General features: G+C 35.1%; 3 protein-coding genes across 3 annotated transcripts; all 3 read right to left on the bottom strand.

Annotated features, from left to right (window-relative positions):
- Positions 1 to 61: 61 nt before the first annotated feature.
- LOC102662887 (uncharacterized) lies at positions 62 to 1,365 on the bottom strand. Its single transcript, XM_041006206.1, has 6 exons — positions 1,026 to 1,365; positions 776 to 943; positions 599 to 703; positions 428 to 500; positions 241 to 336; positions 62 to 163 (listed from the first exon to the last, which is right to left on the bottom strand). Exons 1-6 carry the CDS (start codon positions 1,193 to 1,195, stop codon positions 62 to 64), a joined length of 714 nt encoding a protein of 237 aa, XP_040862140.1. The 5' UTR covers positions 1,196 to 1,365.
- On the bottom strand, positions 1,346 to 23,280 carry LOC106794987 (uncharacterized). The gene is made up of 7 exons (XM_041006205.1): positions 22,304 to 23,280; positions 15,233 to 15,283; positions 9,987 to 10,275; positions 2,564 to 2,776; positions 2,197 to 2,460; positions 1,574 to 2,099; positions 1,346 to 1,482 (listed from the first exon to the last, which is right to left on the bottom strand). The coding sequence occupies exons 3-7, from the start codon at positions 10,269 to 10,271 to the stop codon at positions 1,346 to 1,348; spliced, it is 1,425 nt and encodes a 474-aa protein (XP_040862139.1). The 5' UTR covers positions 10,272 to 10,275; positions 15,233 to 15,283; positions 22,304 to 23,280.
- Positions 10,393 to 13,586, bottom strand: LOC121172971 (uncharacterized). Its single transcript, XM_041006204.1, has 2 exons — positions 12,503 to 13,586; positions 10,393 to 12,410 (listed from the first exon to the last, which is right to left on the bottom strand). The coding sequence occupies exons 1-2, from the start codon at positions 13,584 to 13,586 to the stop codon at positions 10,393 to 10,395; spliced, it is 3,102 nt and encodes a 1,033-aa protein (XP_040862138.1).
- Positions 23,281 to 23,980: the final 700 nt, after the last annotated feature.

Raw genomic sequence — 23,980 nt, 5'->3', positions numbered from 1 at the left:
TGTGTCAAATAACATAACAATTGTCTCAAATACAGGGAAAAAAAATACTCCAACGCCATCATTAGCCGTTTTGACTTATTGCTGTCTTTAAAAAAAATGTTGCCCATTTCTTTCGAATTGTGGTGATGATGCCGATGTCCAACGGTGTGTCATTAGCAAACCACTGCAAGTATTCATAATTGTAAGTTAGTACTGCAAATATAAAAATTCAGTTCCAATTGTACTGAAGTTTATGCATACCATGGACCAATCACTCTTTATGTCGCTGGCTATGATGTTCCAGATCCAATGCATTATGTAATATCCACATTCATAACAGCCGGTTTGAACGTGACTCTACATATGGAAAACATTTGAACATCGTATACATTACATAAGTTCATGACTTAACTAGACAACACTAACACATGGTACATAGCTGACTTACCTTTACTTCAATCCACTTTGGTGCAACTGCCTTAGTTTCAGGAGACAAGGTCTTCTTCAATTTTGTCATTACACTGCTTTTAAAAAACCACATCAACGCATATACAACAAAATGTCAATCAATAATGACCATTAAAGAAGGCTTGCAAAAAGTTATATGGTATGAGATAACCTATTAATTGTAGCTTTGATATGCATATCAGGTTTCCTACGCAAAGAACAGAACCAAACAACAACATGTTGCCTAGGACACAAAATTATGAGTTGCCAATGTTCCCTGCATGTCATTCACATTAGATACGTATACACCCAAACATCATTTGAAGTATGTTTGTTAAATAGCACTTACTGATGGAAGTAAGGTCCAATGTACACCTCTCGGTCAGATTCCTTAAGCCATCTTTCAAGATATTGTTCGCATTCGCTGCGTCTATCCTTTGAACAAACCAACGACTGTGGCTCAAGGAATGCATACATGAAACCTTGACTGAATATCTGACTCCACTCATGAATATACCTATTCACATGATTTGAAAGTATTGTAGTGGATCATGATATTGAATGAATGAGGAATGAGTTATATGAAGGAATTCACTTACATTAACCATAATTGTATGACAGATATGTTCAGACTTTTGTCTCCTGCTATTATTTCAATAACATCTGAATATGTGATGAATATCGATGTAGATGCATCTACAATTCCAAGAAATCTCCCATCAAAGCTGATTTGAAGTGGCTTGTCGTAAAGATCGAAACTGTACTTCATCAATTCACGCAACGGATCATCTGCGTTCACATTAGCCGGCTTCGGCACATGTGCATCCTCGTTGTGTGGAATACGTTGTGGATGCTACATGGTTAATGAAAGTGGGTGAGTATTTGTACTGTAATCTATGAATGTTTTACTTTACGTATGTCAAATGAAACATGTTACCTCATCTAATACAACTTTCACAAGGTGTGTGGGCCAAGCTACAAATGTATTGACGGTATGAACCATAAACAAAGCTTTTTTTAGTGCATATAAAACAAAATCAGGATCAATAACTGTTTCTACACCAAACCCAACAATTACAGCTGCAAGAAAAAACAAAACTCCGATTCAATTGTAAGTAAGGTAATATTTCTACAAACCTTTGTGTACCATCGTTACACTGCACAAACAGTCCCATCAATGGTATGGCATCAGCATCATGTTCTTGTGAAGCCTGCGCATTGGTAACAGCATTACTTCCCTGTGTGCTGACACGCGCACCTAGTTGTTGTATGTCCGGCTGAATTTGGAGTGCCTCTTGGGATCCTTTATTTGACAACTCTTTTTTAATAGCCTCTTTCAATGCATTGGTCATTATTTCCAAGCTCCTTTTATTTTCCTCTTCTAGCTGAGTCCTCAATTCTTCCTTAATTTGAGTCCTCAATTCTTCCCTAATCTGGCCAGTCATGTCTTCCCTAAGCCTTGCAACAACTTCATCTAGTTGTTGTTGGCTGATGGACGTGGACGAGCTGCTGCATGTCCTTGATGCCCTTCCGTAGTACTGAGTAATAGTGACACCTGAGCCTGCTGCCCGAACGCGACCCCCATGGTCAGGTCGTCCAATGGCAGTGTTCAGTATGTCTTGCCGACCATGGGGTACAAACGAACCCTGCGTTACCTGCTCTTCTAAGGAGTCCTACACAAAACAAGTGACACAAAAATACACAACGTGCAGTCATTTTCATTACAAAATACTTAAACATATGAACATTGCAACATATTGGTGAACTTACTATTTTATCTGCAATTTCCTGTGCAGAGTCAGATGTCATATTGCCAACAGCCCTGGTCCGAGCAACCTTCCACTTAACATGCCTTTTTATTGGGGATGGGGGTTCATCAACACTTGCTGGATTTTCACTCAACAATGCTTCCTCTTGTATCCTTTTTCGTTTCTGGTCTAACAATTTCTTCTCAAGCAAATCATATCCCCCACGTGAAAGTACGTGAGGGCAGTCGTTGTGTTTTTGAATTGATTGTGCTCGTTTCCTAATACCCTGTAATGTGACATACATAATTGCGGAGATTTTTTTGAAATTAAAATAATCAAATTGGCAAAAAAATATTCATTTGAAGTTACCATAAACAGAATCAACTAACCTCCCAGTTAGGTGTCAGGCGGGTTTCTTCAAATTGTTTCCACGCTTCAGGATCTAGTCCATATTTTGTCACAACATCCTGTGTTTGTTGACCTTCAGTCTTAGCAAACACAAATTTGCTAGTCAATGTGGACTTAAATTGCCGCCATCTCGTCGCTACTGTTGACATAACCTTCGTCTTCACCTTCGTAGCTTCTGCGATATCAAACTTTGCCTACATAACCAGGTGTCAAAATTTGTGGAAAAAGGCAGCCAAATGTATATCATTATACAATACTAGCAATCAACAATTTAATGACAATGTTCTGCCATAATACCCCAAGTAAAGCAAAAGCATCCAATCAGCATATAATGTAAGTTTACCATGCAGTCACAGCCATCAAATTTAATATCCAAATTGAACAAATAATAAATGAAAAAAAATATTGTGACACTCACTAATAACAGTTATTGCCTTAAAGTATGAATTCCTAGAAAAACTTCTTTTCATGGTTTGTTAAGAACATGCTTCAGCCTTCGCACAATTTGAGTTTTTATCAATGATGTTATTGATAATCCATGTACATTGATAATTCTTAAGTAATTTGAAATCATTACTAAAACATTGATTTCTCATGTTTTCTGCATAGTAGTTAAAACAACAGAGTAATAATCAAAACTTATGGCATACGCAGATTATTCACTAATAAAACAAAATAAAAGTCGGTGCAGGTGATTAGTGAATTCATCTTCCAACTATGCAGATAGTATTTGCTGTTTTCCAAAATTTGGATGCTAGAATTTCATGGTTCAATCACAAATTACCTTTATGCTGATGTTGTTATCACAAATTACCAACTATGCATTATAATTAATTTGTGGACATCATACCACCTATTTAACACCTAACATCTAATTAAATATTGAGATACATGGTTAAAAAATATAAATATAATAAACTATATGATGTGATAGAAGAAGAAACAAAATATAGTCAAAGTGTTTAAAATAGAAGAATACCTACCTTTTATTACAAATTTAATAAAATATGAAGAGGTATTTATCTCTCACAAGGCGACAAAAAAGGTCTGAATGTATGCTGTAAGAGGTATTTACGTTTGGTGCCTAATTATCTCCGAAGAAACATGTCTTAAATTAATTCAAAATCTTAGGTAAAATAAGCCAAGAAATTGACACATAAAAAAACCAAAAGCTGGTAATAGAATTGCAAAAAAAAGGACCAGTAGTGCTAGTATTGAAAATTTTATTTCAGCTATGTACAAACAGGTTATTCAACCAAGAAGCAATGTGCCCTTCAATCCAAAAACTTCCTAAAAATGAATCTGAAATCCACAAATAATGCACTAACAACAAATCTACACATTTTGCAAGCAAGGAAAGTTCACAAGCCTAGGCATCATGACTCCAATCAAATGTCTCAGCAATTAACTTCAAACCAGATAAGCTTAGTAGCAACAGAATTAAAATTCTTCGAATTCGAAGCAGAAACCCCATCCTGTTTCGAAGTAGTCTCACTCTGACCTAAAATGTGGAATATCTTCCACTCCCAAACCTGCTGGAGCTACCAGATACTTGTTCAGCTGAATTAGAACTATGTTCCGTCCCATCAACATCTCTAAGAAATTCAGGCTCCTTAGTGGTAACCATGAAGTCCATCAAGTTGCGGCTGAACCCCAAATCAGAATACACCCTCAAGGCATCCTAGATATGAAAATAGATACTACTAGATATAGCAGTGGCAGAACATTAAAAAAACTGATATATTGAATAATATCACAATAAAGCACCCATATATATGTTCATATCCTCTACTGTCAAATCAGACAAAGAACTCATATGACTGTGTCTCATTCCTTATGCAGTAGCCATAAAGCCAAATGAAAACAAGCTAAGACTAAGACCTAATGATTTAAAAAAATAATACATTAAAGTACATGCTTCCTTTACTTATTTTGACAGTCTCATGCTATCATATATAAACATATTATGTATAAACATAATATTTTGACAGTCTCATGCTTCCTTCATTTTTTATTTTCCATTCAGCTACACGTGTTTTATTTTTGTATCCTTATACAAATTAAAGGAATTGTAATTAAAAATGTATGTGCCTGGTAAAATAATTGCTGCAATGGCATGTTGAAGAGTTATACAGTATCAGAGGCAAAGAAGTTAACATAGACAATCAAAGGCTTGAGAAGGGAGATTATAGTGAAGTCAAATGAATCACTGCAGCCCAGGTCTAATTCTAATTCTTAATTATGTCAGGGAGATTATAGTGAAGTCAAAGGAATCACGGCAGCACATGTTAAAAATTGTCTTATTATAAATTTATTAATATTTATAAAATTAAGTTAAAATTTAAAATGATACGTATCATAATTTGTGATTAGCAAGTACTTTATATTATCAGTAGATCACCTTTAAATTCATATTTATATTTAAAAAACGACCTAAGTAGATTAACAAAATTAGATATTGAAGTAAAATTGTAATTAAAAAAATACCACATAATTTAAAAGTTACATTTTAAATTACTTGTTTAGCTGTTATTCCTTATGGTTCGAGTAATAATAACGATAACAATTCAGCCTGAATTGTTTCGGATTAATTTTCTTTTTTGCAAAAAACAAATACGGGAACGAGCAACAATTTGAAGGTTGTACATTCAGGAACTAAAGAATTCAAAATAGCTAGTAATAAGAGGGATTTGTTTTTGGGATTTTCTGAGCACCAATAGCGGGTACGCTAGAAGCTTGCACTTGAGGAGGGAAGCATATTGGCAGCTAATGAACAACTTTCTTAACTATTTGCCGTTCAGATTTGACTGTTTCTTTTGGTAATATGTAAATATAAATAGTATAAGGCTATGGCTTATGGACATGGTCTTTTTGACCCCTAACAATATTAGAAGTCAATATAGACCATGTTTTTACGCCATAGCTTATACTATTGTGATGTACATATTAACAAGAAGAACCAGGAAAGTCTGAAGGACAAGTAGTTAAGAAAGTTGTTCATTATCTGCAAACATCCTTCCCTCCTCAAGTGCAAGCTTCTTGCGTAGCCGCTCTTGGTGCTCAGAAAATCCCAAAAACAAATCCCTCTTATTACTAGCTATTTTGAATTCTTTAGTTCCTGAATGTACAACTTTCAAATTGTTGTTCGTTCCCCTCTTTGTTTTATGCAAAAAATGAAATCAATATCAAACAAAACATGCATACAATTGTCATCGTTATTGCTACTTGAACCATAAGGAATACCATCTAAAGAAGTACTTCAAAACGTTTATTTATTTTTTTTGGTATTTTTTGAATTACAATTTGACTTCAATATCTAATTTTTTAATGTACTTAGGTGGAGGATGTTGACGAAGAGAACGAGAAGGAAGAAAGTAATTTAAAGAAGATTAAGGAAGTGTCACATTTTTTTTTCCTCAGCAAGGAAGTGTCACATGAATGCTCGTTCGTGAACAAGCATAAGGCCATTTGGATGACAGAGCCTTAGGAGATCACAAAGGAGGAGTATTATGCTTTCTACAAGATTGACTCCAATGACTGGAAGAGCATTTGCCTGTGAAGCACTTCTCAGGTGAGGGACACTTATGCCTGTAAGCCTATCCTATTTGTTCCTAAGAGGGCACCTTTTGACAAGTTGACACAAGGAAGAAGCCTAACAATATTAAGCTTGGTGTGATTTAAACAAGGAAATAACTTAAGACTTGCAATTGTAACTTACCTCTTCATCTCTTTTATGTTAAAGTTGTTGACATTGTGCATGGCACAATAAACAAGGAAATAACTGCTGCCTGCTCGTACAAAGATGCTGCTTCCAAGGATTCTGCAGACGAATTTGTGATGTCCCCAGCACAAACTGCTAGACATGAATTTTTAGCATGCTAAAAATTGTCCTACCCCACCCCAGCAACTGCAAGATTTAAGTTCTATTGGAACAGTAAATACAGGGCTGAAAACTGTAAATAAGACTGATAAACTTCTGCACCCTATGAAGATTTTAGTTTCTAACATTCTGTTCAATACTAAATTTCATATACCAGAAGTTAGGTTTGACTAATCTTTCTGGATTCTATATGGTGAGGATGACCAAGTAACTGTTAAATCAATCAGCAAGCAACTCCATGATGTGGTGTGGACTCGAGCTTAGATAAGACACTAGAGTTGTATACATGAATATGTTGTATGTTTCTATTGCAGGTAGAGACACCTGAAAATTTGAAGTTTGTGTTCTCAAACAATATCAATGACCTTTGAAATATTGTATAGAAAGTAGAAATAATAAAACAAGGATTTGTTTCTTTGCTGACCCAAATAATGTCTTCGAAGAGGCCAAAGAAGTCTTGTTTGGGAAATATTTTAGGAAGGCCCTTTCAATAATTGTTATTTGATTAATTTCATGTTTGTTCTCTAAGTTCTCTTATACCATTTGAAGCCAGAGAAGATCTGAAGTAAACTTTTGTTTTGCAAACTTTAGCTTCCTTGACTCAGATAACAAAAACATATCCTTAAATTACTGAAGCAGATTGGCATAATTTACTTGAAGCAGACTAATGAATTCAAGATACAAGGAACTTTTGCCAAGCTTAAAATTAAATTATGTGGGAGCAGAAACAAAGTTAATTTTTGAAACATAAGAGGCTAAGAGGTTTGAAAGTAAGATTTTAATAGTGCAAAGGGTACTTGCATGATAGTACCATAATCACTGGTCTACCAATCTTAGTGCAGGATTTTTAAGAATACCTTGATATGTGTATTATAACCATTCCTGTATCCACACTCTATCCATGGTCAGAATTAGGTCTACCTGGAATCTAATCTGATCTCTAATTTGTACCTTATCTAGTACCTCTGGTACTCTTTAATATATATATTTTATCTTTCCTGTATCCACACTCTATCCATGGTCAGAATTAGTTATCTCCAACTCTTATTCTATCCCTTCGTTTCATCTTTCAAATTCTTATTAAAATATTAATTGTACCTAGTTGTTGAATATCTAGAGTAGACTCAGTAGTTTAAAATAAAATTTATAAATTGAAAGTCCAGGTGAATAAAAACAATATTTTAGGAAAATATAATTAACTCATTTGCGAAAAACAAGAAAAGGAAAGTTGATGATTGAAATATTTTCTCGCTGGAGCATATATAGCTGTTAAACAGAGACGTATGCTTAAGAAATAAAATAAATTCTGATAGACCTGGGACAAATTAGTTTTTCTATTTGTTACAATATCCTAAAGCATAATAGCATGAGTAGTAACTATCAAAGAAAACGACTGCAATCGGAAGTCAATAGGTATTTGTTAGTAGCAGTTAAGATCATATTGGTCCAGAAACAACTGGATAAAACTAGGAGAACTAGTATTTGATGTTAAACATGTAGCAAGAAATTCTCCCCTACACACATCTATAAGGTTCATATAAAAGAGCTTGTTGTAGCTACAAAATATAGATCCTGTGTTGCTGGAGGATTGTTACCCCTAAATTGACAAGTTTTAGCCACGTGGGGACATTAAGATGAAGAGCCATTGGGTTTGAACTTGGAGTTTAAATTATTGGGCCAACCTACTGTCTGATTTGCCTGTCTAGTGAAATTGATGGAAGTTCTGGGTTACACTCATTTTAACTAAAAATTCTTGGGCCCTAGGACATACCAAACACACGCCGCTCTTTCAGACCGATAAAGAAAAAAATCAGGGTTTTGTTTGTTTGATGTTTTTTTTTTATAAATAATTTACAGTTTTATAAAATTTTAACAGATTCAAATGTCCAAGAATTGTAATGAGGCCTTGCTGGGCAAATGGGGCTGGGAATTGGCGACTAATCAGAATCACTTTTGGCCCAGAATTGTAATGTCCAAGTATGGTGGCTGGAATGCTCTGATTCATGGGAGAAACTCCACAGCTTTCTCTAAGTGGTGGAAGGACTTAAAATCTATTTTCCAGCAGCAGCACACTAATAGGCTGTTTTATAATTTGTGTTGGAAGTTGGGTAATGGGGCAAAAATCAGGTTCTGGAAGGATAAATGGAGAGACGATGATTTAACTCTTCAAGAAAAATACCCTACTTTGTATCAAGTGAGCTACCAGCAGGATTCTTCTATCAGCCTAATGGGAATTCTTGTTGATAATAAATGGGAATGGAGGATGCAATGGAGGAGAAATTGATGCTGAGATTGATGTTGTCCAGATTTGCCCAACCAGTATGGACTCCCTTATTTGGAAGGTTGATCCTAGTGGAGCCTATTCCACAAAGTCAGCCTACAATATCCTCAAGAATGATGGCAGATCTGTTAATGACGACAGAGCTTTTAAGATTATTTGGAATCTGAAAATCCCCCCAAGAGCAATTGCCTTCTGTTGGAGAATTTTCATTGTTATTAATCAACACATTAAAAAATAGAAATTACATATTAAATTATTATTGACTAATTTTACGAAAGAAACAGATTGCCTTCTGTTGGAGAATTTTCATAAACAGATTGCCTACTAAGGCTAACTTGAGAAAGAGACACATCACTTTGCCTTCGTATAGGTGCCCGTTATGTGATAGTGAAGAGGAAGATATTGGCCACATCATGTTCTCATGCAGAATGACTAGGAATTTATGGTGGGAGGCTTTGAGATGGGTCAATAGAGTGGGCCCTTTCCCCATTGAACCTAAAAATCATTTTATGCAATTCTCTCATTGGAATCGCAAAAGCTTTATAGACAATAGATGGGTGATAAAAATGCTATTAAGTGTTAACTGAGTTTGTATAATTCTAAGTGTTTGTAAAAAACAAAAAAGAAAAGAAGTTCCTATTAATCATAATATTTGGAGGGCCACTGGATTATGTGGATTGGAAAGCAATGCTTTATTTGGCGGTGCAAGTGGGTAGGCAGCTATTGTCATAGTTTTAGGAAATTTGGGATGTTTACAGTGATACAAATCAATTTATTCCATACAAAAATAGTATAACATAAAAATCAAACTTATGGTTACATTAGCATAAAAAATAATATGCATTACCCTATTAAGTATTTAAGGATAAAAATACTACCCTTGCTCCCTAACACAAAACCCATGCCAATTTTCATTTGTTTAAGTTATCAATTTAAATTTGTGAACTTATTATACACATGATTTGTTCTGGTCTCTAACTTTGATCTGACAATATTTGTTCTCAACCTCATCTAACTAACTAATATTCATGTTTAAAATAAAAACTGCCCTTGTGCTGTTCTTTACAAATATAGGAGTCTAGGATAGTGATTAACTATTCAAATAAAGGACAAGTCATTTAAAATAAAGGGCATGAAACACATGTAGAGATTATAAAGGACAACTATTTGTTATAGTCAATTATGTTTTTAACAGAAAAATTGATTCTTAATTCAAATATTGTAATTGGTATGAAGGACTTACTAGAATGTCATTCCACACAATCTCCTTTAGCGTTTCAGGTACGTCTTTCCAATTATTGTGGATAATGGGAACCTTTTCTCGCGCCACTACGCCTAGGTAGCTGTGGAACTTTTCACGCATCGGTCCGGATGCTCTCCCGGTAGCGGGATCCACATAAACAGCCGGTCTGGGCTGATCCACGGTTCTTAATGTCAATGTTCTCAGCCGTGTCGTTGTTCTACTCCTCTTGGAAGTCGCCTCTGATTGACCATCGGACTGCGGAGGAGACGTCGGATCTGTGGCCATGATCCTGTAAATAAAATACACAATTAATATTAACGATTACATTTACACATTAACAAAAGCAAAGGCGTAATACTAACATAATCATTATATTTACACATTAAACAAAGCATTACTTTCGCACTCAGCCTGTAGGGATGTTTTCCCATAGACCTTCATCATGATCTACACGATTTGCATGTCCATCATCCACTTCATCAGCTTCATTCATTGAAGGCAATTGTTTTGAAAAACTAGACATTTGACCAATGTCAAGGGTTGACTCATCATTATGGTAATTCATTCCACTTGGTCTTCCTTGCAGAGCCACAGACAAACTTGAATTACATGGATCTTGTACATAGAAAACTTGTCTGGCTTGTGCTGCCATAATGAAAGGTTCGTCTATATATGCCACCTTACTAAGGTCTACCAAAGTAAATCCCAATGGATCTTGAAACACACCTGTTGTCCCGTTCACCCACTGACACTTAAAAACAGGCACTCTAAATGATGTATAATCAACCTCCCAAATTTCTTGAATGACACCAAAGTAAGACATGGATGCTCGAATGGGGTTGTTATCCGATGTACTGGAAAAGTGCTCCGAATCAGCATCAACACAGACCCCACTGTTTTGTACCGAACTTTTATCATCTTGGGACTTTGTGTAGAATGAATAATTGTTAATGTCATACCCCTTCCATGTAGGGACATTCAAATTTGGGCCAATGGCTAACAATGTGAGTCGTCTGGAAACACTTTTATCAGCAAGTATTGTTTGTCTAAACCAATTTATGAAAGTTTTGTTGTGCTCTTGCAATACCCTCATCATGTTCATTTTGGGGTGACTATCTCTAACATGTTTTTTGTGAGCCTCTATGTACGGAAACACCTCTGTTGTGTTGTTTAATATATACAAATGTGCTTGTGACACGTCATGTCTAGTCATTGTCATAACATTGTATCCACGAGTACCCTTGCCGGCTATTGGCTGGTCATGCCGGGATGCAGGAACGCCGACAGGTTTCAATGAGTCAATGTACTGTGAGGCAAACTCAATGCATTCTTCAGCAACGTATCTTTCCACTATTGAGGCCTCTGGTCGATGTCGATTCTTCGTATAACCCTTTAAGACCTTCATGTACCGCTCAACTGGATACATCCATCTAAAATACGTAGGACCACAACACCTTATTTCCCTTACCAGATGAACAACTAAGTGTACCATAATGTCAAAAAATGAAGGAGGGAAAAACATCTCCATTTGACAAAGGACAACGACAACCTCATCTTCCAAAGCATCCAACTGTTTAGGGTCAATGACCTTGGCACATATAGCATTAAAAATGAAACACAAGCGACTGATTGCAACACGGACCTTCTCAGGCAATGTTCCGCGGATTGCAACAGGCAAAAGTTGTTGCATTAACACATGACAATCATGTGATTTCAAGCCAACCAACTTAAGCTCATTCACAGACACAAGACTCTTGATGTTTGAAGAGTAGCCTTGTGGGACTTTGATATTACGCAAGCATTCACAAAAACTTCTCTTTTCAGCTGTTGACATTGTGTAACAGGCTGGGGGCAGATATGTCCTGTTACCTTTTGAGATAGGATGCAACACTTGACGTATACCCATGTCAACCAAGTCTTGACGACACTTGAAACCATCCTTTGTCTTGCCTTTAATGTTTAGGAGGGTCCCAATTAAAGAATCACAAACATTTTTCTCGACATGCATGACGTCTATACAATGCCTAACATGATGATCGGACCAGTACGGAAGATCAAAGAAAATAGACTTCTTTTTCCACATGTTTGAAGTGGATGATGGTTTTTTTTGGGACTTGCCGAACATATTTACGACATCCTTGACCCGCTGATATACTTCATCACCAGTTAATGGATTTGGCGCGGTTTCATGTTCTTGACTTCCATCGAATGCCTTCTTCAAGCGTCGATACGGATGATACTGTTTGAGAAATCTTCGATGCCTAGTATACACAGTCTTCTTTCCATGTTTAAGTTGGCGGAAACTAGTATTCTGCTCACATATAGGACATGCGTGATGTCCTTTGACACTATATCCACTTAAATTTCCGTAGGCTGGAAAGTCATTGATGGTACAAAAAACCATTGCACGCAACTTGAAACATGCTGCAAATTTGCGTCCCATACATCAACCCCTTCATCCCACAATTTCCGCAAATCGTCAATTAACGGTCTTAGATATACGTCAATATCATTACCTGGTTGTCTTGGACCAGCTATCATCATACTCAGCATAACATACTTTCGCTTCATGCACAACCACGGAGGGAGATTATAAATGAACAGCAAAACGGGCCACGAGCTATGGTTAGTAGTTAAGGTTCCAAATGGGTTCATTCCGTCCGTTGCAAGACCAAGCCTTAAATTTCTAGGCTCGGCCCCAAATTCAGGATACAGACGATCAATTGCCTTCCATTGCGGGCTATCTGCAGGATGTCGCATCAATCCATCTGATTTTCTAGTATTTGCATGCCATATAAGGTTCTTTGCATCTTCCCCATTAGCAAACAACCGTTTAAACCTTGGTATTATTGGGAGATACCAACACACCTTTGCTGGACGGCGGTCGGCGTCTGAGACTAGTACAGTAGAATCTCCGTTGGTCGGTCTGTACCGAGAAACCCCACACACAGGACAGTAATCTAGTTCAGCAAAATCATCTCTGTACAAAATGCAGTCATTACAACATGCATGAATTTTTTCGTACTGCATCCCAATTGGACATAAAATCTTCTTTGCTTGGTAGTGATTCTTTGGCAAGATGTTATCAGCAGGAAGCATGTTTGTCAACAACATCAGCAACTCACTAAAACTCTTGTCACTCCACCCAAATCGAGCCTTCAAGTTAACCAGAGCTAACACAGCTGACAATTTTGTGAAAGATATGCAGCCGGAATACAAAGGCATTTTTGAATCAACTTCTATGTTGTCATACAACGCTGCATGTGCCTCTTCAAACCCCTCTTGCCCAAGATCACGAATCATTTCTTCTATAGGATTTCCGCTGTCTGTAGTAACATCGTCAGCCTGTGACATGTCAGCTGTATCGAGGGATTCCCCATGCCATATCCACTTTGTGTAGCTACGAATTATTCCCTCACAAATAAGATGAGTTCTTATGTCATCAATTGTTTGGCGCCTCCCATTTCCACACTTCACACATGGACAAAAAAAATTTCCCCACATAGGTTGCGCTTTACTTTGAGCAAACAGCAAAAACTCTTCAACACCATTCTCGTACTCTTCAGTTATACGTGATGCGTTCATCCAACTTCGATCCATGTTACACCTTCTATGTCAAACGTTAGTGGCTTAGGGGTTACTTGACATGCATCACAAGCATAGAGCACCAATTGCAGTAGAAAACACACCAGAACTGCACCTTTTGTACAAAACGCTGCAGTGGAAAACACATTAGCAATTGCAGTTAGTTGGACCAGCAATGCTAACAAGAAAATTGGTGCATGGCTGTTTCAAGGGATTCGGCATTTTTCAGTTTGTTGGCCTCTATTACCAATGCTTATAAGAAAAAATGAAGAAAAACTGCACAAACGACAACATCGAAATTTAATGACGAAAGTGGTGCAATTGAAATTCAACATCATTTTTTAAACATTTATAAAATCAAATCAGCTGAATTTGGGAAAAATAATCTATGTCAAAGTAGTTGATTTCTGGTGGTAGAAGAAATTTCACTTCCTAATGGTGGCAGGATTTAAAGAGTATCTTTCAGCAGCAACACAATAACTGCTTTAATGATAATTTAAAGTGGAGGGTGGGTACGGGGTCCAATATTAGTTTGCGGAACGATTTATGGCTGCAGGACAACTGTAATATCCAACGAAAGTATCCCCAATTATATGTAATAAGTAAACAGCAGAATTTTCTAATTAATTCTATGGGAGAATTTGTGGACGGTAGATGGGAATGGAAGTTATCTTGGAGAAGGGACTTTTTTGACTATGAAATACAAATGGCAGCTGACTTTGTAGATGAGATTCATTCTGGTCACATACATGTTATTTGCAACTCTACAATGACAAGGAGACTTTGGTGGGAGCCTTTGAGATGGGTTAATAGAGTGGGTCCTTTTTCCACAGACCCAAAGAACCACTTTTTGCAATTCACTCAATGGAACAACAAAGCTAGTATAAACAACAGATGGAAATTTCTGTGGTTAGCTCTATCCTTCTTCGTATGGCATCATAGAAATGCTATGATTTTCAAGAACCACCCGTTTGATCCTGAAAAGGTTATCGATGATACCTTGTTCCACACTTGGTCTTTGTTAAAATGTGCAGAGAAGGACTACACCAGGGACTACACCATCCATATGTAGCAGTTGCATGTGGAGGTCAACACCAGGTTGTCTCATGAACGACAACTCCATTAGCCATCTTCCAGCGGTCAATGACATGGTGTGCATGCAACGGGACTCGAGAAATTTGAACACCTTGCAATACATGTTCTGGGGGTGGTCGGGTAAGGACATAAAAAGGCGGAGATGAAGAGATTTATTGTAGAATATTTCAGTACACCTAGTACTGAATTTTATACATAATATATTTGCTTTTTGCCTTGCAAAAAAAACAACAAAGGAAGGGTAAATGTTGACACCTCTTCCAAGAGATGCAGCATACATGTAATTAAGTTATGGGGTGTAGCTGGTCCACAATACAATCCTCAAATTCAACCACAATTGGGGTTAATTTATACTTGTTCCTATAGTACCTATGGTACTCTCGTAATTGTATGATATTGGCACAAAAATACATAATAAACATCATACTAGACAGCTCAAAAGAACAATTACACGGCATGAATATGAAGGCATTAAACGAATACATGCTTTCAGGCATCATACATGTTTGTGATTTGTGGAATTTCAAAAACATATTTTAAACTATTACTAGAAACAATAAACACACCTGCAAATAATGAAAGGAGTTCTTTGGTGATTCTTTGGTGCCTGATTCAGCCTGAAAAATAATAACACTTTGGTCAATCAACCGCTTCTATGACAAACATTTGTGTAATATGTAGAAAATAATTTGTGGCAATCAACTTGATATGATACAGAATTAAATTGCAAGGCATTTACTAAAGAAAGCAGTGAAGACAAAGTTCCAACAGTCATATATAAAGCTCAAATGATGGAAGAAGGTCTTCACTACATCATATTCTTTCTAGCTATATAAAGCTGAAATCATCATTGCAAGACAGGAATATATAATTAAGAAATGGCTCCAAAAAAACAATTAGTGTAAATTTTGAAATGGAAATGTTCCAATATGATCTGATTTGTATTGTAGAAATTATTGTCCTAGCATTTGGATGGAATCTCTATGCCCTTGCCCTGTTTCATTTGACATGTACTTAGATTTTGCTTTCCTTTATTGAATCTGATATCACAACATCATATCTTGGCATCTACAAATTACAGCTAGCATTTGGATGATGCTCTGCTTTTACTTTGGTCATGGCTCAAGTCCAACGAGAAAGATTTTACACTTCACTTTAATCAATGTTCTTCCAATGTAACACTAGGTTTCTGTACTTAGCTTGGGAGTGTGGGGGCTGGACTTTTGTAGCATGGGTTAGGTAGCAGGGTGCTATGGTGCTGGCTTTGTTCCTACTAATAATCATAGGAACCAGCTGGCCCCTAAAATTTGTAACTTCAGTACCACTGGTACTCATTATTAATATATCATATCTATGTTTGCTGACAAAAAAAAAATTAAAAGAAACTATTTCTGTAAATTTTTAATATGATTAAGCATATAATGTAATATAAATTACTTAATTTATATGTATAAATTTCATAATAGTGGTTATTCCACTATCTACTATCCTACTATACCAGTTTTGGGGTGAAATGCTCTGCATCTGTATTCAGGAATTGATAATGATGCATACAACTCTCATTGACCATATTAGCCCAGAAAGGGAGCTTGGACTAGCCTAGCCTGAGTGTAAAGGGTGAAGGTTCCATGTGATGGGGTTAAACTGGTGGTATATTGATGGAAAATTTAATGGGATCTTAAATTGTGACCAGTCCTGATATCAATTGGTGGGAGGTATTGGTTTGATTGACTTAGGGATATTGTTGAAAATGAACCTATTGTTCATATGGAATTAGAGGTCAATTTGTTTTTTTAATAGGGCAGAAACATTTATCAGGCTGGAGGGGTAGAGAAGTGAATGTGCAACGGGATGGGTTGAGGTTGAGTACAACATGTTGGATTCTATATCCAGATGATGCAAAGGCCCAAGCTGTTCACTCAACAGAGGCAATGGAGCCTGATAGGGGGGCACATCAGGATTGACTGAGTTATATCCGAGTGCCATGGTACACAGTCCTTGAAGCTCTAAACACAGATGGAGCTTCATAAAGGGCCACATCATGGTTAGTCAAGACATATCTGGACGGTACACTAAGCAAATGGTTTTTTTTTCCTAAAATACCAGAGAATGGAGTTCTTGCTCATAGTAATGCCACCAAAAATAAGAATCCAAGGAATGTAATTAGAAACCTTGGAACAAACACCCCCATAGATATTGGGAAAAAACTCTAACAAATGAATGAAATTAGAAACCAAGGAATGTCTATTTTTCCTTGATTAGTAATATCAGCCTGTAGAGATTATAAAATTTGATTGCATCATACAAAGAAGGATTGGTGTAACAGAAAAGTGCAACAATGAAAGCTTTCTGAACCAAATTCTCATACAAGGATGTGAGAAAATGGGCTTCAAAGTAGAGTCTGTGGCTATAAATTCCTCAGCAGATGACTATTGTGGTTCATGCTGTTATGGTTGCAGAACAAGAGATAAGAAGGGAACTGACTCCACTTGGTTGGTTGATTCTGTAGGCAATGGTGCAGTGATCCTCACTGGATGTAAAGCTGAGAGATTCATACTTGAAAATGTAAAGAATGGAATGAAGAAAAAGAAGTGCTTAGGAGTGATTGTTGCAGCAAGTTGGAGGAATAAGGTAAGAAAGAAACTCCAAATTCAATACAAGGTAACCATCTCAGCATGTGGCTTTCTCAAGACTCATCCTCTAATGATTTCTAGTGGACTAGTATGCTACGAAGACATAATTTGCACCAAGAAAATAATTAACTAGAAACTAAAAGTTTGCAGTGCAAACCTCCTATCATTTATGCTAAAACACACTGCATTATCCCATCTTCGCGATGAGTCCATGACAACTAAGAATATAGTGAGATTTCAACTCATGTAAGCAGACAAGAATAGACCATACTCACTGTTTACATTATTTCCTGTTTATATAAATTTCTCGTTAAATATTTAAAGAAAAGGAAAATAGTAAAGTAGAGCTATTCACGAAAATAAATTTTTATATATAAATAACAATAATAAAGAAAATCATTAAGGATTACGTTGTTTATGCCCCTCAATAACTATAAATTTTCAAATTGAAATTCTATATTTTGTTTCAATTATTTAAATTATTAATAATTGGGAAATAAATAATTTTAAATAATATTAAAAATGTTGTAAGGAATATATCTAGTGGGAGAGCTATTTTTAAATGACTGTGAGTAAAAATAGTAGGCTTAAATATATTTTTGATTCCTGATAAATATCTGATTTTGCGTTTACTCTTTAATAAATTTGTATTTTGCGTTGAGTTCTTAATGAAAAAAATAATTTTATTTTGACCCTTAACACTTATTCTTAGTTCCTAATAAATTAGTAAATTTTGTATTTACTCCTTAATAAAAAAAATTATTTGTTATTAGTCGACAGTAAAAAAAAATTATTATTTTATTATGGAGTAAATACAAATTAACTAATTTATGAGAGACTAAAACAAAATATCAAAAATAAAATATAAAATTGTTATTTTAGTAACGACTCAGCGTAAACCAAAAATTCATTAGAGACCGAAGAGAAAAATGAAATATTTATTACAAATCAAAAGCCAAAATAGTAAATTTCCTTCACTTGTATGATTTAATTAATTTATGATATTTAAAATTTATAATAATATTTTGAATAATATGTAAATATAAATAACAATTAATTATATGAAAACTATTAAAATTAAATATTATTTAAAATAAAATAATTAATCTTTTATTCTTTAATAGACAATTCATATTTCATTAGTAATTTTGTTACAAGAGTTGCTTAAGGTGTTTATTAGCAGTATCTTGTACTTGCGAGAGAAAAACATACTAATTGTTATATTTTGTAACATAAGTATTTTTTTTTCTTAACATAATCATACAACATTAATTGATCATAGAAAAAATATATTAATTGTAATAAATATCTACAAAAATGATATTTTTCGAAAAAATTCAATCAGTCTTTCATTGAGGGTTTCTAATGATATTAATATTGCTTGTTGTAAGTATATTAAAATTAAAAACTATAAAAAGAAATTTCATTGTTATTAATCAACACATTAAAAAATAGAAATTACATATTATAAATTAATCAAGTAGAAACACATGTGACAAACATGTCTACTAAAATGAATATCTCTACACATGAGAAGGTTATTAAATAGACCTCACTTTGAATTTCAATCAATAAATAATTTTTTTGTAAATATAAAAAAGCAAAAAAAAAATCACTTAAATATTATATATTTTAAAATCTAAAATTTTCATGTTCTTCCAAAGAAATTGCTGGACACAAGAGAAAGCACCACCAACCAATCTTTATTTGATTTCAAATCGTGAAGGTGGCCATTGCATATGGAGAAGATACGGGGAAAATTCTAAAGTGTATCCTGAAAAGCTTTGAATTGGTCTCTGGTCTTAAGATAAACTACAATAAGAGAAAATTTGGGTGTTTGGGCAAATCCGAGGACTGGTGTAGGGAGGCAGCATCTTCTCTCAATTGTAGTCAAATGGATATTCCATTGTCTTACCTTGGAATTCCTGTAGGGGTCAGCTCTAAAAATAGGTCTGTGTGGCAGCCCATTATTACCAAATGCGAGGCTAAACTTACAAAATGGAAGCAAAGAAATCTATCAATGGGGGGTAGAATAACCCTCATTAATTCAGTCTTAACAGCCTTACCCATTTATTTGCTATCCTTCTTCAAGATTCCTAAGCTTGTGGTGCAAAAGATTACATCTATACAAAGGAATTTTTGATGGGGCAGCCTCCAAGACTCCATTAAGATTCCTTGGGTGAGGTGGGACATAGTCTGCCTACCTAAGAGTAAAGGTGGGTTAGGGATCAAAGATTTGATTAAATTCAACGAGGCTTTGCTTGCTAAATGGGGGTGGGAGTTGGCAAATAATCAGAATCAGTTGTGGGCCACAATTCTATTGTGTAGATATGGTGGTTGGAGGAATTTGATTTCTCATAGGAACTGCAGTTTAGACTCTCCTTGGTGGAAAGACCTCAAGGTTATCTTCAAGCAGCAGCAAAGCAACACAATTTGTAAAAATAGCTTTATTTTGGTCATAGGTAAGGACGGTCCATGGAATACAAACCAAGTACTTATTGGCTTGACAACAAAAAAAACACTCATTGGAAATATATATGTTTAGCAATTAGCATAGACTCGCTGAACAGGAATGGAGAAATATGACATAATTAGATTTTTCCTTTCACAAAGAATGTAGAAGAAACTAAAGACCTTCTCTTTTAGGGGTACAAATAATTTGAAATATAAGTAGAAATTGGCCTTCTGGGCAGAGAAGATGCTAATGAGGATGACAATTTGATAACACTAGTGCATTGACTAGAACTTGCTTTAGACTTGGTCATGCAAATTTCATCATGCTTATGTGTGTTACATTACATGTATTACAGGTGTATGCATGTGAAAACAGAAGAGAATGTCCATGACCTTGAATGGAGGAAAGAGATACAAAAGCAGAAAAATTGCATAAAACTGGATGATGTTGGGCTTTCACATAATAGAGGAAGAGAGAATATATATATGTGTGTGAGTGTGTGTCAATCTCCTGCAGAAGCAGAAGGAACAAAAAGAAGTGGAAACCAAGCAATTCCAAAGTGATGATGCACAGAGAAGAGAGAAAAATTTGAGTGACCCAAGAAGAGATGCTTTTCTTTCTTTAAACTGACCAGAGGAATATCTTTATTTTCTATGTTTAATTTTTTCCTTTTTTCTCTTGCAGAGGGAACAAAACAGCTATAAAGGAGCCTAAAGAGTGTGTGAGAGAGGAGTTATGGGGTCTATATATATGAAGATGGCAAGGCAAGTGTTGAAAAAATTGGGTCGGAAGAATAAAAAACTCACAGTGAAAACTTTTTTTTTAAGAAAATGTTTCATAAATACTCCATATATTATCCTACACTTAGAGAGAAAATAAAAAAGAAATAAAAAATATAAATATAATAAAATTTATAATGTGATAGCAAAAAAATATTGATGATGTATTTAAAATGAAAAATGATTCACCTACAATTATTTTTAATCATAAAAAAATGTATGATTATTTTTTTAATTACATTACGTAAGAAAAAAAGGGTGGAATTTGGGGTGTCAAAATCTGAGTGCATGACACAGATAAGAGTTGTTAAAATACATAAGAAACCAGTTCTGGACTTATCAAGGGCTGTGTGAAACCAGTTCCAGTAAAAGAAAAATGTACATGTATTTATATTGTTCACATTAAATTCTTGGTATGAAAAAAAAAGGGAAATGATAGTGGAAATGATGGGGGAGGGTGGAGTAAATGAATAAAAATGCAGTTTTTTATAGGTTGCAATTGTTCTTTGCTTCTAATTAATGAGAAGATAAATATGCAACCTTACGCAGCACATTGAAAAAATAACAAAGTAAAACCCTTGCAGAGGAAAATTTTCATTTGGCAAACATAATACATGAGAAGGAAAGATAGAAAAAAAATCCAGTTCTCATAATTAATGTCAAACTCACCTATATACCCATCGGGTCAAGTGGCATAAATAGATGTAAAAGGATGTGTTGTATTGTCGAGCCTTTGTCATGTCTGAATAATGTTCGTTATAAAGGTGAAGGGTCTAAGGTGTTAGGGAAGCGGAGAAAAAAGAGACAAACTTTTTGCCAAGAACATAAAGAAAAAGGAGGGAAGTGAGGTGTGTGAATGCGTGGGTCAGAGATGAGGCAGATATGTTGTGGTCATTTCATAGCACTTGTATGCAGACACAATAACGTGGGTGGGTATTTGGCTTGGGCCTCTCTCTAGGAGCATGTGGAGTCTGCCAAAGAGTGAGGGAAAAACTAACAAAAAAGAAACGAAGAGGTATAGTATATTTTGGTGTGCTTGATACTTCAAAGAACTTCTATTCATTTTAGAGGTTTATTTACAGACATTTTTATCAATCAAGTGTATGGAGTAACTAATAGTCTTAAAATTCAAGTATTAAGTATATGGAAGTGGGTTAAATACTTTAAGCAAGAATTTTTCCACTTATAATATATGTATTCAATTTGACTTAATCACTACTAAAAGAGAAGGTCTTTAGTTTCTTCTACATTTCAAATTATTTGTACCCCTAATGGAGAAATATGAAATAGTTAGATTTTTCCTTTCACAAAGAATGGAGAAATAGGGAACCAAAGCAAGATTTTAGAAAGACTTCATTGTGATGCACAGGAGTTGAGAAACCTCCAAATCACCATACAAGATTTGATGAAGAAAGTAGACATAAATGAGAAGAGCACAAAAGGAAAAAGTGTTGAGTTTGGTGAGGTGAAAGGGCATCAATCAAAATTGACATGGATGCATTTAATACCAACTTACTGTATTGCCAGTAAGATTGCTGAATGAACCCATGGTAACCATTCAGTCTACATCTTACTGTATTGGCAGTAAGATTGCTGAATCACTTGGCAAAGCATCAATCAAAATTGACACGCATGCATTTAATACCAACTTACCAATCAACAAAAAAAACTAAGATACACAAAGTTACCAACCAATAAGAACCCATAACAAAATTTTATATTTTTAATCATTTCTAAACGCACAAAGTATATTTAATAAACAAAAAGTACCTTGTGGTTGTGGCAGCAATAGATTCAAAAGCTGGTTCAGTCCTTATGCTTGTGGCAGCAATACGTTCAAAAACTTCTTGAGTAACTCTTCCAATCGATATAACTTCCTCTGAAAAAATGTAACGAAATTAATTGTCAACTTAGAAGATAAGGATCTCACTCTCAATTACGCATTCTAAACCTTATCACTAGTATTCATTTCATATACTATTTTGTAAGTACTAAAAAAATATGTTTAAAAAATACAAAGATATACCATTAACGTTATAGACTAAAAACAATGTGAAACATTTGATAATGGGCTAAAAATAGCAAAAAGTATTATTTAGAGAATTAAAATGGAAATAAAAATAAAACAAGGGAGGAAAAACATACTTTACCAACAAAAGAAGGACACAATAAAAATAAGCAAAACACATGTTATTCTTCTACTATCACACACTATCATTTTGCAGAGACACATCATAGGACAAAAAAGGTAGACTAAGAGGCACCAAGAGAAGAGACTAATAGACTAATTCAGAGAATACAAAGTATTGAATTTCTTAAGACTAATGTATGTTTTATGAGCCAAGAGTTTCTTTTATTATTAATATCTTGATCTGAGTTACATTGGTGTTGATTTTTAAAGTTTTGGTTTTCTGTGTTGTTTCCTTTTTTTCTTGTTCCTGCTTGATACATGTTTGCTAAAATGGCTGAACCACTAAAATGCTATATCTTTCGGTTATTTTGGTTATGGAATGTTTATCTGGAGTATAGTCTCATGTATACCTCTCAATCTGTGGATTAAGATTGGTTTTTAAACAAATGTTACTGATATACTTAGTAACACTCTTTCTAACACACTATCTTCTATTGGGTGAAATTCACATACTTACTACTAAATTTCCCATCTCATTTGGTGAGTTTCATTTCCAAAATAATAGGACACACATGAATTTCAACCAAAAAGAACTGAAATTGTTTTCAACTTCTACTGTTCATAGTGGCTACATTCATGTTCACCGGAAGCTCTTCATTTTGAAAATTATACTATTGTCTGGTAGAAATTATGATATGATCTATGTATCTATAGTTTTAGTCAATCTCTACGTGATACGTAGTTGAGTTTTTCAATTCACAATAAAGACTAGATAAAACTCAATATGTATCATGGCTGAAACCATTAATCTGAGACTATATATATCAAGACTAGATAATCCTTTTGGCATATTCAACGATGACATTGTTAGGGCAACTCAACACATTAATAATCACATTTTAAAAGTCTTACTTAAGTAAACCCCTAATACTATAACACATATATATCAGCAAACAAGAACTCTGAGTACTTCGACATCCTTACCTTGACAGTAGCAAGGTCGCGACACCACTCCAAAGAGCACGACTTCGGCTATGGCGGTGGTGGGACCAACAGGTAGCTAGGGTGGGCACGACGAAGGTCAGGGAACAGCGATGTGAGGGTGGGCACAAAAGAGATCGAGTGGGATGAGTAGAATGTGCGCTAGGTTTTAGGTTTTCGTCGTAGAATTTTCGAAGACAGGAGATGAAGTGTTGAATCAATATGGAAACACGAGTATATATAGTACGAAATTTACGACGGTGTATAAGCAACACCGTCTTTGTATCCTTTTATTTCTACGACGGTGTCTTCAAAAGCACCGTCTTCGATAAGTT

The sequence above is a fragment of the Glycine max genome, chromosome 10, assembly GCF_000004515.6.
Source record: "Glycine max cultivar Williams 82 chromosome 10, Glycine_max_v4.0, whole genome shotgun sequence".
NCBI lineage: Eukaryota > Viridiplantae > Streptophyta > Magnoliopsida > Fabales > Fabaceae > Glycine > Glycine max.
Note: the sequence above shows the minus strand (reverse complement) of the source record. Positions and strands in the feature narration are given on the sequence as shown.